The sequence below is a fragment of the Microcebus murinus genome, chromosome 2 (genome assembly GCF_040939455.1).
Source record: "Microcebus murinus isolate Inina chromosome 2, M.murinus_Inina_mat1.0, whole genome shotgun sequence".
In the NCBI taxonomy this organism is placed as follows: domain Eukaryota; kingdom Metazoa; phylum Chordata; class Mammalia; order Primates; family Cheirogaleidae; genus Microcebus; species Microcebus murinus.
The window spans coordinates 93831436-93846848 of record NC_134105.1 but is presented as its reverse complement, the minus strand read 5'-3'; the positions used below and the strand labels follow the sequence as shown (position 1 = coordinate 93846848).

The 15413-nt window shown below is 42.2% G+C and overlaps 1 protein-coding gene and 1 long non-coding RNA gene across 2 annotated transcripts in view; one reads left to right on the top strand and one right to left on the bottom strand.

The window, feature by feature from the left end:
• CASQ2 (calsequestrin 2) overlaps window positions 1–15413 on the top strand; it is a 63584-nt gene that overhangs the window by 26697 nt on the left and 21474 nt on the right. The window contains exons 4-7 of the mRNA XM_076000005.1: window positions 1056–1167; window positions 6277–6350; window positions 12410–12540; window positions 13947–13992. Coding sequence (XP_075856120.1) covers window positions 1056–1167; window positions 6277–6350; window positions 12410–12540; window positions 13947–13992 — 363 coding nt within the window. The remainder of the gene's footprint in view (window positions 1–1055; window positions 1168–6276; window positions 6351–12409; window positions 12541–13946; window positions 13993–15413) is intronic.
• LOC105869757 (uncharacterized) overlaps window positions 1–15413 on the bottom strand; it is a 41351-nt gene that overhangs the window by 17442 nt on the left and 8496 nt on the right. The gene's annotated exons all lie outside the window — the stretch shown is intronic.

Sequence of the window (15413 nt, the reverse complement as noted above, 5' to 3'; positions counted from 1 at the left end):
TCAAGCTAGTTATAGTATGGCCAGGAGCAGGAGCTGATACATCACTTTTCTGAATTCATTTCTGATAATAGAAAAAAGGATATCTGGCTTCCCGTTGCTCTCATGAGAGTAAAGAACTTTTCCAAAGTCTTCAGTAAATCGATCCTCATTGGGTCAGTTGCTTGCCCATTCCTGAAGCAGTAACTGGAAGAGAAGTTATGGAATCAACCTAAGTGTCCATTAACAGATGGATGGATAAAGAAAATGTGTTATATATGCACAATGGAATACTATTCAGCCATAAAAAGAAATAATTTGTCATTTGCAGCCATACAGATGGAATTGGAGAACATCATGCTAAATGAAATAAGGCAGGCACAGAAAGACTAATACTGCGTGTTCTCACTTTTATGTAGAATCTAAAACAATCGAACTCACAGAAGCAGAGAGTAGAATGGTGGTTACCAAAGACTGAGGGAGGTTGAGGAATTGGGAGATGATGGTCAAAAGGTACAAAGCCTCAATGAGACAGGAGGAATAAGGGTCTTTTGAGATATATTACACAAGATGTTAAATATAGTAAATATAATAATAATGTATTATACATTTCAAAATCACTAAGAGAGCAAATTTCAAATGTTCTCATCACAAACAATGATAAGTATTTGAGCTGATGAATATGTTAATTATCTTTATTTAATTATTTCACATTCTATTTATAAGTCATAACATCATTTTGTAGCCCATAAATATATATAACTATCATTTGTTAATTTACAATTAAAAATAAAAAAAAATTTAAAGACTGGAAAGAGGAATAGAATTATCTCTAGAAAATGATCCCCAAACGAATCATTCCACCCTTTGAGTCTAGATCAATTCCTCAAAAGGTGCTGCTTCTGTGCTCACTAGGGTGGGGGTGGGGTGGATGCTTGAGGCACCAACCATGAAGCCCACTACAGCTTCTCTCTGAAGAACTCTTTCTCCACTGGGGAAGAAAGAAAGAGTTCTCTTATTTGAACACGTGTGTGTGTGTGTGTGTGTGTGTGTGTGTGTGTGTGTGTGTGGCATTTCAGCTCATTGAAGACCCAGTGGAGATCATTAACACCAAACTGGAAGTCCAAGCCTTTGAACGCATAGAGGACCAGACAAAGCTCATCGGCTTTTTCAAGAGTGAGGACTCGGAATGTAAGTGGTCTGTCTTCCCCAGCCTGTCGGTCTAACGCCTACATTCCCAACAAGCTATGTTAGAATATCCCAGAAGAGAAGGGATCTTTGGCATCTCTTTTACTGGGTGGAAGAGAAGTTAGAATCCTTCCTGTATCTAGTGCAGTGGGAAGCATTTGCAAAAATTATGCAAAACAGGCAGGGGAGCTGAAAGAACATTGAGGTTGGGCTACTGTTCTCTGGCCTTGAAGGGGGGTGAGTGTTTTGCAGAAGAGAGAAAAGCACTTCCTCCACTTTTCCCACCTGCCCACCTCCCAGTTGGATTCTCCCCGACAAGGGGACCAACAGTGAACTGTTTCCCAGACATTGGCAGCTTTCGTGGTCACCAGCTGGAGAGCTTCTCAGTCAATTGGAAAGCATGAGAGGAAAATTTGGGTAGAGATAGAATGAGCAGCTGCTACAGAATGTGGAAAATTGCTGGCCAAGCCTGCAGCTGACCACCGAGGCTGCCTGCCATGGTGCAGCCACACCCTTGGGCATGTTCGCTGTGAAAGCTTTGTGGGCAGGTTTTGGGTGGGCACATGGACCTAGGGTGGCATCCCCACAGCCTGTGCAGGGATGAGAGGTTGGCGGGTGGGAATCAGGAAGAACGGGGAGAAGGGACCAGGAAGGTACCTACTGAGTACTGTACCTTAAAATAAACCCTGCTTTGGCAGCATGGGCCCAATGAGTTAAGCCTTTTTCTGATGTCTCAGCCTTGGAGAGAGGGGGCGGGAACGACCATGAGAGAGAATCTGGCTGCCTTGCTACAAGTAGGAACTGTAAACGTGAGCTGCTTATGCCTATTTCTGGAAACCACAAAATATTTTGAAATTCTTTTCAAACCATTTCTTTGCCCAATCTGTCCACTAGCATCCTTAGTCATTTCGCCAACCACCACCCACCTGTTTTCTCTCTCCTGTGCCCCGATTCAACCCTCTTCTCACTCATTTCCTTCTCTCATTTGCTTCAAATGGATGTGTTAGGGGAGGCGGCTAGCCAGGGAGTTTTGCCCTAGTTCTTCTTTAGGGGACTTTATTTCAATTTCCATACTTCCACATCAGTGCTGACTACTCTGGGGTGCTTCTCCTGCCCCTTCTATTTTCTCCCCTTTATTTCATTTCCTGGTTTCCCTTTTCCATCTCAGTCCTTCCATCTCAATTTGTCTCCATCCTTATGTTTCTCTCTCCTCCTCCACTAAGCTCAGGATGGCAGATGGAAGGAGGCGAGGCCTTGGTTAGGATAAAGAACACACCTTCCAGTTCCTTTCTTCCCCCACCCTAAACTAGTAATCATAACAATGCCACTTAATTAACACACTTTATAAGCCAGGCCTATGCTAGGAGCTTATGTGGATGTCTTAATTTCATTCTCACAACAAGCCTGTGAGGTAGTTACCATTATTATCTGCATTTTAATAATGATGAAAGGGTGGAAAAGAAAGTTTTAACTAGCTCATCCATTATCACACATGGTGACAAATGGTAGAGCCAAGACCGAAATTCCAGGAATCTGACTTTAGGGCTTATCCATTTAACTACTGGGCTGTACTTTTAAAACTTTGCAAACTGAGAGCATTGCACACATAAAATATGATGATGCTTCAATGGCATAAAATTGGGGTAAAGTGGAAGAGATTTGGGCTTAGTGAACAGAAATTTTTTTTACCTACTTTGTGTTATATAACAATAAGTAAAAACAAAATAATAGAAAACATATCACATGCTGCATTGTAAAAAAATTTCCAAATAAAATATTTTAAAGTTTTGAATAAGCATCTTGTACTTGCTTCCAAGAATATGGCTTTTTGATATTAGGTTTTATGCTTGAAATAACAACATGCAATTCCTGATCAAGATTTTAAATGATGATCTCTTCAAATTCTTGATAGTCACCACTGACAAGAGACATCACTTGTGCATGTGGATGGTACAAAGTGTGCGGACGATATTCATTGCTTTTTCTTTAATAATGAACATTCTTTTCTTGCCATTGGACATAATTCAGATAATTCAATCTCTAAAGTGCCCTTCAGGGGTGTGTATATTCCTTCAATCATGTAGCTATTACCTTTCTTTTCATTGATAAATGTAATGTTCAAATTCTTTATGATAATTCGAATGAATTTCAAAAGATTGCAAATCTAATTCAACTTTTTCATGTTCTATATTTCAAAATAATAATAAAGCTTTTCCTAGGAATCCACAGATACTGCTCTATTGGTCCTAATAATTATTCTTAAAATTTAACTAATAAACTTGCTAGTGAATCATTTTACCTCCTTTTTAAAGTTGAATTTTTGCTTTTAAATTAATAAATGTTGTCAGTATATCATATATTACATATGGTCCTTGAAATTTTCAATTAAATACAGAGTAAGGTAGGTTCTCAACAAGGTCCAGCATTTTTTTTTTTTTTTTTTTTTTTGAGACAGAGTCTCACTTTGTTGCCCAGGCTAGAGTGAGTGCCGTAGCGTCAGCCTAGCTCACAGCAACCTCAAACTCCTGAGATCAAACAATCCTACTGCCTCAGCCTCCCAAGTAGCTGGGACTACAGGCATGCGCCACCATGCCTGGCTAATTTTTTCTATATATATTAGTTGGCCAATTAATTTCTTTCTATTTATAGTAGAGACGGGGTCTCGCTCTTGCTCAGGCTGGTTTCGAACTCCTGACCTCGAGTGATCCGCCCGCCTCGGCCTCCCAGAGTGCTAGGATTACAGGCGTGAGCCACCACGCCAGGCTGGTCCAGCATTTTTTGAAACCCATAATTATCCCTCAAAATTTTTCAAAGTGAGTAAAATTCACAATTTACTTTTCGATTTACTTCTTAGCTAATAAGCTCTTTATAAAACTCCCCTTAAACAGTCAACCTGCTGCGTTAGCGTGAAACAGCAGAGGAAGTTTCTCCTCACTCATTTCGTTACTAAAAGCCAAAAAAAGAAGGGGTTATGCAGGTTTGCGTGTTATTAGTCACCTTTTTTTTTTTTCAACAACCTCTTATGTGGAATTCAGATCCACAGGCAAACCTTTATATGACAGAGCTTTTCTGTAAATAAATATTACTTGACACTCTCAAGATTTTCAGACAGAACTTAGTGTCAAGTCTTTACACCTTCTTGTCATTGTAGCTGCACCATCATCCGTATACGAACTTGGGCAGTGTTTTCAAAGTGTTTTGACATGTTCACCTACTTCTTTGTATGTTTTATCCCCAACAAATTGGCTTGGTTCCTCTTTGTAAGACAAACGGTGTCATTCTGAGCATTTTCTCCAGAGTTTCTAGCCGGTGCTATCAACCACATCCAGTGACTAAAGTCTGGTATACTTACATCGGGTAGGGAAAACCCTGAGAGATGGGGAAAATGCTTAGACAAATCTTTAGTAAGCTGGAGAGGCTGAATGTTCAGGAGCCTATTCCAGAAGGGAAAAGAGTCTTCAAGGAAACTGGGGAGTCAGACTGGGAGGAACCAGGAAGAAGCCACTCAGCATCAAAACAGGACATGGGGGCAGGAAAAATCTAGAGATTACATGAGATCAGACGGAGCAGAAGCCGAGATGCAGTATCCTGGAAGACAGCTGCTATTTGGGGGAGGCTACAGGTTTAAACTCATTTTGAATAACCATGGGGGGGTCACCTTGGCCCATCCTTACTCTTAAGTGATGTAGACCAGCTCTCCCAGAGAAGAAAGGGGGTCCTGACACAGGCCGAAGCCCTTCCTTCCATCAGGGCAGGAGTTCCCAGAGGTGAGGAGAAATTTATCGGAACAGGTGGATTGGGGAAAGGGAAACAGGGGATTCTGACAGAGCCCAGTGAAACTTTAGACCCAGATGGCTTAAGGTATTGCTTTAGCCATTCTACTTCCTCACCCTCTATCTATTCATTCTTCCAATGCTCCCAACCTTCTTCTCCCCCCTTACCCAATCCTCTACCCCAGCTATCAGCCTACAGGGTATCTTTATGAGGACAGTATGTATAAGTGTTCTTGTAAATGTTCAACTCCTCTCTCCTCTGAGTGTATTGCACTCAACCTCTACTATAGCAACTCTTGCACTGCACTGTGATTGTTTAAGGGCTCATCGCTCTTGCTGGGCTGAAAGCCGTTTGAGATCGGTGCCTTTTTCTTACTTATCTTGAATATCCCCTGAGCCAGCATTATTTTTTAAAAAAATTTTTTTATAAAATCTTAGAAAATTCTGCACAGTCCCAGGATTCTAGCAAAAGCTTATACTTCTTATTGTTAAGGGATGTGGAATTCCATAAAATGGAAAAAAGTTAATCTTGTTAAGAATAAATCATAGGCTCACTGATTCTGAGAGTTACAGAGTTTATTCAGAACAACTACCACCACCACGACTACCACCACCTCACATTGAAGGCTTGAATATGAGTAACTTTACCAAGTAACTGCCCAGGTGCACCAAGGCACAGCACTTCCACACTCACATGGTCGCATGCCTGCCTTGACCAATTTGGACTCAAGTTTGGGACTGGAGTAAAGCATAGGCTCGATAAGTTTAGATAATCTTCACAAGGCAACAGAATTAAAAAAAAAAAAAAAACTTAAAAAAGAGAAAAGAAAACTAGGATTCACCAAGAGCAGTGCTCCTGCTAAGAATTTTTAAATGCTGCTGTGATGTCATTTTTTATTGAGGTCACTTTATACATTAAAGTGAATTTCCTTCTCATTTAGGGCTCATTTATATAGCAAACTGCACTTTTCTAGAGGGAATGATTATAACTAGCAGTAAATTTGAGTGGAAGGACTCTTTTCTTTTGGTTTGGAGTTTTACATGTCTTTTTCTCTCCTTTGTCCTTTCTCAGTTTCCTGTTTTCTGCTTTCCATCTATGAACTTCATAAAAGTATAGTGAAGAGGTCTTCTCTGGGGCAATTCAATGACAGTCAATTCAAACTTTTTGGGGGAAACTATGGGTTTAAGTAGTACTAAATAATCACCTACTTAAATAACTACTAAGCAATTATCCAGTCAGGATTAATTGGCTTTCTACTATCTCTGCATCATTTAAAAAGAAAAGATACTGCAGTGTGCATCTTGAAAATGTCTCTCCTTTTCATCTCTTTCCTCTTAGATTACAAGGCTTTTGAAGAGGCATCTGAACATTTCCAGCCTTACATCAAATTTTTTGCCACCTTTGACAAAGGGGTAAGTACCTATGAAAACTCAATTTGAACAGTTTTGTAGGCATGAAGGATTTAAATTTGAACTTCTTACCACTTTTGCTTATCTTTTAGCAACACTAACCATTCTGCTTTGCCCCTTTCTCCAGAAATGTTAGGAATATGGCAGTAAGTCACCATTGAATGGGAAATATGTACAAACATGATTAAGTCAGAGGACATAAGGCTATTTCTAAAAACATCCAATGAAAAGTGATGGCAAGCCCTTATCTTCTCATACACTGAGAATTGAAAATGTGTGAGCCCAGAGTGTGCCTGGCCACTGAGCCATTGCTTCCTTTGCCCTTAGGAAGTACCTTCTCCCTTCCTCGGGTTGCACACTTCCCCCTCTCCTGGGCTGGGGTGGATGTTGAAATGGAGAGGGACACTGACCATCTGAAGCCCTGGTGCTTTAGAAAGTTACCTGGATGTTCTGGAGATATCGTGGATATACTTTTGTACGAGGCAAATGCTTTCTATTTTCCAGATGTGGAAAGTGATTTTATAAGTCAAAGAACAGCAGAGAGAGACCTTGAATCAATGGGTAATTTATTTGGGTTCTACTGCAGTCAGAGTACTGTACCCTGGTTCCCAATACTACTAAAGTGGATACTATTTATTGAGTGTTTTCTATGTGTTGGAAACATTTTGATGTATTGCATCTATCGTATCTCCAATCCTTTAAACACCCTTGAAAGGTAAGAACTTCTATTTCCCAGAAAAGAAAACAGATTTAGAAAGATTAAGTAATATCCAAGGTCTCTAGCAAATGAATAGTAACACTGAGATCCCAATTTAGGACAATCTGTGCCCCAAACCTACTTCATTTCTTCTAAACCACACCACTAAGTAAAAGACTGTATATCTGCCCTTGAGATTCAGGGTGCACCCTCCCCCCACATGCATGCATGCACAACACATACATGTGACATACACACCCATCCCACCTCCCCCCACATACACATATGCTAACTGAAACTCCTAAATCACCATATTTGCTGGGACAAATAAATCTAGGACAAACTAAGTTCTTGATCAAATTCAAGTAAAAGCTGATCGGGAGAGTGGCCTTTGGAGGAGTAGGATGGCTGGTGGGCAGTGCTCATGAGCCTTTACATTACGGTGAGTTAAGTATTCCACGGAAAACAAGAGGAAGCCCATGGGGGCAGTAGCAGGAAAGGGGCATGAGGAAAAGAGATCGCATTCAGTTCATGTATATATTGAGCGATTTCTATGGGTATGGCCCTCTCTTCAAGCTTTTAATCCAGAAGAGAGGTCTATAATCTAAGTAATAGAATCTAAACTTGAAGGAAGTTTGCCCTAAGTGGTTGGATTGAAGTTGGGAGAGATCTCGAGAAGAATATGGAAAAGAATAATAACTGTCATTTATTAAGTGCTTATTACCTGGCAGAGTCTGTGCTAAGAGGTTTATGAAGGTTTTCTCATTTCATCTCCTCAACACCCCCTGTAAGGGAGGAATTAGTATTCTCATTCCACAGAGCAGGCAGCTGAGGCACCAAGAGATTAAGTGATTGGCTCATGGGCCAATTGGCTCATGATAGTTAAAAAATCAGGAAGCTTGCTCTAATCTCAGGTCAGCTTGACTTCAAAGTCAATGCTTTGTCCTACTATACTCAGAGAAAGAAGCAATATATGTAAAATGCTTAGCTCGTGGTTGGCACACAGTAAATGTTGAGTAAATGTTAGCTAGCTGCAAGTACTATTATGGATAAGAAGGGAGTCCTCTAGGCCCAGGAGGATGGGAGGTTGGGATAGCATGTTAGTAGAGAAGAGGGTGGTACAGAGAAGCCTAAACTGCATCCACTGCTGACATTTAGTTCTGATGGGCCAGAAATAGCTAAGGTGGCCCTGGGTAAGAACCCACAGGAAAGGAAGAGAGGCAGGCAGACAAGCCTGGCCAAGCAGCACAGCCTTAGTTCTTAGAGGAGTGGTTCCACTCTGAGTTCAGGGTAGTGTCTGTTTTCAGAGGTGCCTCCCAGTCCAACTATATGGCTTCATGTCTGTGGCCCATGAAGAGGTGAGGTCAGGCTATAATTAAAAACTCAGAAATCTGCTTTACCGAAAACTCTGTAAGACACTGAGTCATAAAGGCCACTGTTCATATAGCCTTGTGGAATTTCATAACATTAAAAAAGAGAAAGACACATGTGGGGAGAGCTATTGCACTGAGAGGACTCTGATGCCATTGGGGACGTAAGAACATGCACCCATCAGTTGGGGTGGTGGAGGGGGCAGGGGTTGGTGGGGTCCAGAATGCATGGCTGCACCCAGTGGTGTCCTGCAGGGGGTGCCAGAGCAGAGGAGGGGGGAAGTAATAAATGACAGGAGGTGGCTGAAAAGATGTTTGCATAACACACACTTGGGAGTCTCAGAGGGACCTGGAGGTGTTTTGTAGCGGTTTGAAACCAGGAAAGGAAAGGGACAAGAAAGCACTAACACAATCACAGAGATGAAAAAACTAACTGGCAAAAGTTGATGTGAAAAGAGGACCTGGCCATTAATGAGATGAATTAGAGAAAGAAAAGACCCCTAAGCAATTTAAGATAGCAAGTTTTGACTTCAAGACAGCAAAAATTGTGAAGCTACTGAAAACATTGGAAATCTAGGAAGAAGAATCTATCAAGAAACATAGATGGGGTTATAAGTACTATTTTCTACAAGTTGGAAAACCATTCAACTGGAGGTCTCTTTCATTAATTCATTCATTGACTCAGTAAGTATTTATTGAGTGTCTTTTATGTGCCAGGCACTCTTCTCAGTGCCAGGGATACAATGTTGAGCAAAACAGATTCCTCCTCTTGTCGAATTTAGAGTTCAGTGTGGAGAAGAGGAGATGAAAAGACAGAAAGTAAACAAGTAAACAAACCAATAAATATATGACATGAGTTGGAGAACCATAACAAGAGTGAGACGTCAAGGCTGCTGATGTAGATTTGGGAGTCAGTAGTTCCCAACCACTGTCATACTGGTATACCTCCAAGGAGCCTTTAAAACCATTAATCTGTTGGCCCCACTCCTGGAAACTTGGATTTTTTTAGGGTTGTGACAGGACCCAGGAATCTGCATCTTCTAAAAGTGTCCCCAGGGGATTTTACAGGGCACACAGGTTTGGGACCAGTGCTAATCTGCTGATCTCGATCCTAAATCAAGCCACACAAAGGCCCAACCTCTCTGAGGAAGAAAGTGTCAAAGAGCCATGTTGATGTCCACTCTGCTGCACCTACCTTACGGCCTGAAAAGTATCCGTTCTGATTATCCCAGGTCTCCTCCCGCTGGCTTGCTCCTTTCTCTCTAAGTGAACAGTGGGATGAAAACCCACTTTCCCTTTTGAATCATGTTAGGGCCAAAGGGAGCTGTGACTATCCAAACAAAGTTAGTAGAGAAGATAGATATTGAGGAGGCCTCAAGTCACTTTTGGTTTCATTGACAGCGACTGAAATGTCTTGCTAACGTGTAGAAAAATTATCTGTATCAAAATTTATATGCATGCAAAGATCAGAGAAATGGCATTGTACTTTGTAGTTTTCTTGTCTTTTGTCAAAATCTATTCCAACTAGTTAAAATAAGAAAAGCACAAAAGAACTCATTTTTATGGACTTATTCAGCTCTTACTCATATAATCTATTCTTATGTAATAATTGTAGTGTCCATGAACCAGCTCTGCTCCCAGAACAGAGCCTTGGATACAGTACGCGCTGCTAGATAATTTGTTGAATAAATGAATGAATAAATGCTTCATTCAGTCAACTCTCCTTTAGTCCTTACCATCCAAGATGCAATTACAAGAATAAAAGAAAGGGATCCCCTGAGATATTAGAAGGGGGCATTCCATGGTGGTGGATGGCGGGTCACAGTGGAAAGACCTCTGGAAAATCCTACTCAGGGTTCCCAAGACTTAAGGACACAAATACAATTTCACATTCAGAGACTTAACACTGTGGACCTAGACACTGCATTCAGGAACCCGAGACGACCACCCCTATGCGCAAGCGCAGACACGCGCTCACATGCTGGGGCACGCCCACGCTGCCTGCCTGGGCAGCGGTTCTGAGCAGCTCCTTCAGGAGGCTCAATCAATCACAGCGGACTCTAATGGGGGACGAATCGATGAGAACACGTTACAAGAGGTGCAAGGAAACACCTCACGAAAACAAGTGCAGTGTCAATGCAATATTTACAGGCATGTATATTCCTTTCTTTGCACTATCAAGGAGAAGATAATTTTCAAATGAAAAGGAAGTTGGAATACAGGCAAGTTGGAGGTTTACAGTGCTCCATGGCTGGGGTTTGAATTCTGGTTCTACTCCCTACAGGTGCATGATCTTGACAGTTCGCTTACCCAAATTGTGCCTCAGGTTCCTCGTTTGTAACATAAGTATAATAATATTCTTACCTCATGCAATCAAAGTGAGGATTAAATATATTAACAAACCAGAAACACTTAGAAATACTGCCTGGCACATAATCATTACTCTGTATGTTTGCTATTATTACTGTTTCTGTTCATTTGATCACTTCCCAACTCACAGAAGCACAGTTTTTTGGTTCCTAGAATATATAGTAAGTGAACCCAAAACCTCAGACTCCAATGTCATTCTCAAGCCCATTCTACCAGAGGCTCAGCTTTGCAAAGAACTGTGTGTAAACCCAGACACTGGTTGTATGTTCGCTGCTCCTCCCCAGCTCCCTGCCTCACAACCCCATCATCTACCCCACCCCGTACCCAGAGAAGAGGGGAAAAGCAAGAAAAAACTTCATGTCTCCCCCTTTTAAAATAAAAATGACAATAAAATCCCCTTCGACCGACTGTAGCTCTTAACATGGCCTGTTTTCTTTATCTCTGAGTAGGATGACAGCATTTCTTTCCCTTAAGTAGTATAGGAACTGCCTTTTGGAATATAGTGACCTGGAATTGATAGCAATTGCTGACAAAAGCCATATGGACATCAGGGCTTCCTCAGAAAGCAGCTCCTGTGTAAGAGTGTATGACTACCTCGTTCCTCCCTCTCCCCAGTTGTCACAGCTGGCCGGGGTCACTGCACTGTGGGTTACCACCACAGAGCCTCAGCTCTTTGGCAACTCCTCGTCAATGTCAAGGGAACCACTGTTCATCCCTGTGCTTTCTTGGATCACAGCTCAGAACTAGAAAAGAACGGCATTTGGTTTTCTATAGCGCGTTGGACATTCCAGGCCTCTCAAATCATTTCACAAAGACAGGTCCTGAGTTCAGCAGCTGTGCCGGCCAACACAGCAACCGTTCTGCCTTGACAACACACTGACCACGTGGCCACTTGAATCAAGAGAGAAAACATCTTCCAGGCTGTGAGCTGGTGCCCTGAGTTTTTTGTTTAATATCTGTTACAGGGTGAGCAACTCATCCTGGCTTGCTGGGGCCTATCCAGGCTTAGCACTGAGTCCTGCATCCTAGGAAACCCCTCTGCCCTGAGCAAAGCAGGACAGTTGGTCACCTGTGAATGGTTCCAAGAGCCCAACAAACCATCAAGCAAGCTTGGCACTGAGAAATTTAACCATTGGGCCAGCCCCTCAACCCAAACAGCAATTAGAGTTTGTGAGCTGATCTAGGACAGATTAATGGGTTGGCTTCTGATTCCAGGTACCTAATGTTTTCAGAATTTCCATCAATTGCCTGTTCTACCAAAATTGGTTCAATGAAATCCACACGGCTCAAGACAGTAAACATGCTCCATTGGCTTTGCTTCCCCCTCCAGCCCTGGTAAATACAGTAGGGTGATGCCGATTATAGAATTAAATTTTCCACTTTTTATTCCAGCTGTTCCCAGCCCCTGTTTGACTCTCATTTGCCAAATAAGTCTTTTTCTTTCTAACCAGCTCAGGACTTAGGTGATGTGTTCCTGTCACCTCAACACTGAAGTCGAAACTATAGATGTGCTCTCCTGTCTTTGCCAGAGAATACACACACCACACACTACTCCTAGATGGACAATCCATTGCTTCTCTAGACTAGCATTCAAATAAACTTCATTTTATTTCTAACTATTACAGGTTGCAAAGAAATTGTCCTTGAAGATGAATGAGGTTGACTTCTATGAGCCATTTATGGATGAGCCCATTGCCATCCCTGACAAACCTTACACAGAGGAGGAGATCGTGGAGTTTGTGAAGGAACACCAAAGGTGCCTGAGATGGCATGCAAGGGACTGGGGTTCTAGGGTCTGGAGAACGGAGAAGAGCCTCCCAGTGCTGACATCTCAGAGCCACCAAGAGCAGCATCCTAGAGTCAGCAACCCAGCAGAACAGACCTCGGCAGTACAGCTTTTTTGGTCATTGATAAATAGCAGGGATGTTACTGCTTCTTAATATGGGTCTACACTTGCAAGCAGGATTAGACTACCTCCCGCCAGTCAGCAAATCACCTTAGATCCAGAGCAAGATATAAATAAAATTCTACACTAAAAATGATAGCAATTTATTGAAAGTTTCCGATGTGCCAAGTACCATGCTGAGTGCTTTATGAAAACTATTTTATCTAACCTTACAGGGTAATTATTGCTATCCCAAGGAAGTGGATTCAGAGTAGTTAAGTAACTTAGCCAAAGATGAACATTCTGTACATAGAACTTCCGGGAGAGGAAGACTTGTTACCATGTAGAGTAGCTGCATCATGAATCGGCAACATTTTTCTGCACAGAACCAAACAGTAAATATTTCAGGCTCTGTGGGCCAGATGGTCTCTGTTGCAACACTCAACTCTGCCACCGTAGCAGGAAAGCAGCCACAGACCATGTGTAAAGAAATGGGTGTGGCCGTGTCCCAGCACGAGTTCATTTACAAAAACAGAAGGCACTGGCTGGATGTGTCCCCCCAGCTGTAGTTTGCTGACCCCTGCTCTTGAGGGAGGGACAATACGGGAACATGGAACATGGCAGAGGGCTCACTGCCCCACCCAGCCACCCTTCCCGCATATGCACAAGTGTGTTCACTGAACCGGAAGCACCATGATCCCCTTGCCCGGACAGTTCTAGCCCCTTCCGGAAGGCAGGACTTGGAGGAACAAATATTAACATGTCTAGCACTGTTTGCCAACATTCAGAAAGAAATGAACTATGAGCAAAATATAGGTTCCACCTGCTCCCTCAAACATCCCTAAAGGGATTTTGATGGATGACTCTGATGATAGAACAAAGGTAGCTCTGGGCTAGGGAAACAGGGAGTTTCTGTTTTCTCTGTGAGGTTTGCTCCTTCCAGGCCTGCTGTGAGCTCTCAGCAGTGACACCTGTGTGTGAGGAGGGACACAGCTTCTTGCCCTGGGAATGAGCTGACCCTGTGCCCTCTGACCCATTGTTTGTAATAGACATCATAATCCTTGGGTCAAGTGCGTCTGCGAGAAGGCCGAGTGGTCTAGGCCCAGCTCTGTCTGACACAGCAGGGCACAGCAGTTCTGTTACTTAAGGGGGAGGGGTTTTGAGGGCTCTACACGCAAATGCACCAACATCTCACCCTACATTTCATGGTGTTGAGGCTGCAGTATCCGCCATGGTGATTCCTGCTCAAGGAAACTCTCTCTCTTTTTTTTTTCCAGACCCACTCTACGTCGCCTACGCCCAGAAGACATGTTTGAAACATGGGTAAGAAAGTGGCAAGCTCTTTCTGCCTTTCAGAAATGAATATATTCCCCAAGAGTAGTGTCCCTTTGATTAAGTCTCCAGATTCAAACTGAGTCTTATTTGGCCGGGGTGGGTGTCTGGGTGATGCAGTGTTTGAAACATGGACAATGTCACACTCAATTAAAACCCAGTTCTCCATGGATCCAAGTTTAGCTCCTTTGGTACCACTCACTAGGCAAAATTGCTCTGTGTCTGAGTTCACTTCCCACAGTGAGTACAATTCCATGCATTGGCCGCCAGATACCCAGGGTAACATAGTGGAGGGGGCCCAGGCTGTAAAGTTATACAGATTTGGGGGCTACCTCGTAGTTTTGTGTCCTACATCAATCACGTGGTCTTTCTGAGCTTTAGTTTTCCCATTTAATATTGGGACACTTTGTAAGGATGAGTGATATGAAAAGTTCAGAGCACAGTAGACAATTGTTTAATTAATGGTAGCTGTTTTGGGAAATATCAACTCAAGGCACTGGGAAGCAGCTAAGCCATCTGTCCTCTAGGCCTGGGTCATGGACAGCATGTCAGGTGGCTCAAAGAATATTAGAAAGAGGGCCTTGGAGATATTCTGCTCCCCCACCCTCACCTTGGCTTTGTATAGAATTCCATAACCAATAACCACCAAAGTTGGTGAAGCATTTTTCAAAGTATTCCATGTATCATCTTACTTGGAGCCTTCGACAGCTCTAGAGAGTTATTAGTTTGGTCCCATTTTACATATGGGGAAACTGATGCTCACACAGGTGAGACTGACCACTTAGAAACACAGAATTAATAAGTATTAGTTCCTGGAACTTAAATTTAACCATCTGGAGCCAAATCTCAAGTTCTCTCCAGCATGCCTCCCCCACCCCTGAGAGTGTCCATGTCCCCACAAGGAACCACTTGCAGTTGGGGGGAGAAAGGGATTAAAATGGAGACATTTATTTAGTTAGTCCTTTGATTCAGAGTCAAAAGTGATGGATGTGATGGATGAACAGAACCAGGGAGTAACTTGACACTTACTGTTTTATAGGCTTGTGACTTATTTGGATGTTTGAAGGTAGAGCAAACATTTCACAAGACACTAAAGGGCAAATAATCCAGTCTAGAGGAGTAGGTTATTTAAGAACAATCCAGCACAATAGAAACATATTTTTCTAACATTTAAACCTTTCAAAAGGTTAACCTTTAAGAGGTCTTATTACTAGATTCAAAAATAATAATAACAGAAGGGTATAACAGTGCTTTAAAAATAATGTTCTTTTAAAATTGCTTTTGCCTTTTACTCTACAGTAATTTCAGACTTACAAAAAGAGTGCAAAGAATTTCATTATTTCTTCACCCAGATTCTCTAAATATTAATATTTTACCACCTTTGCTTTATCATACTCTCCTTTTCTCTTTAT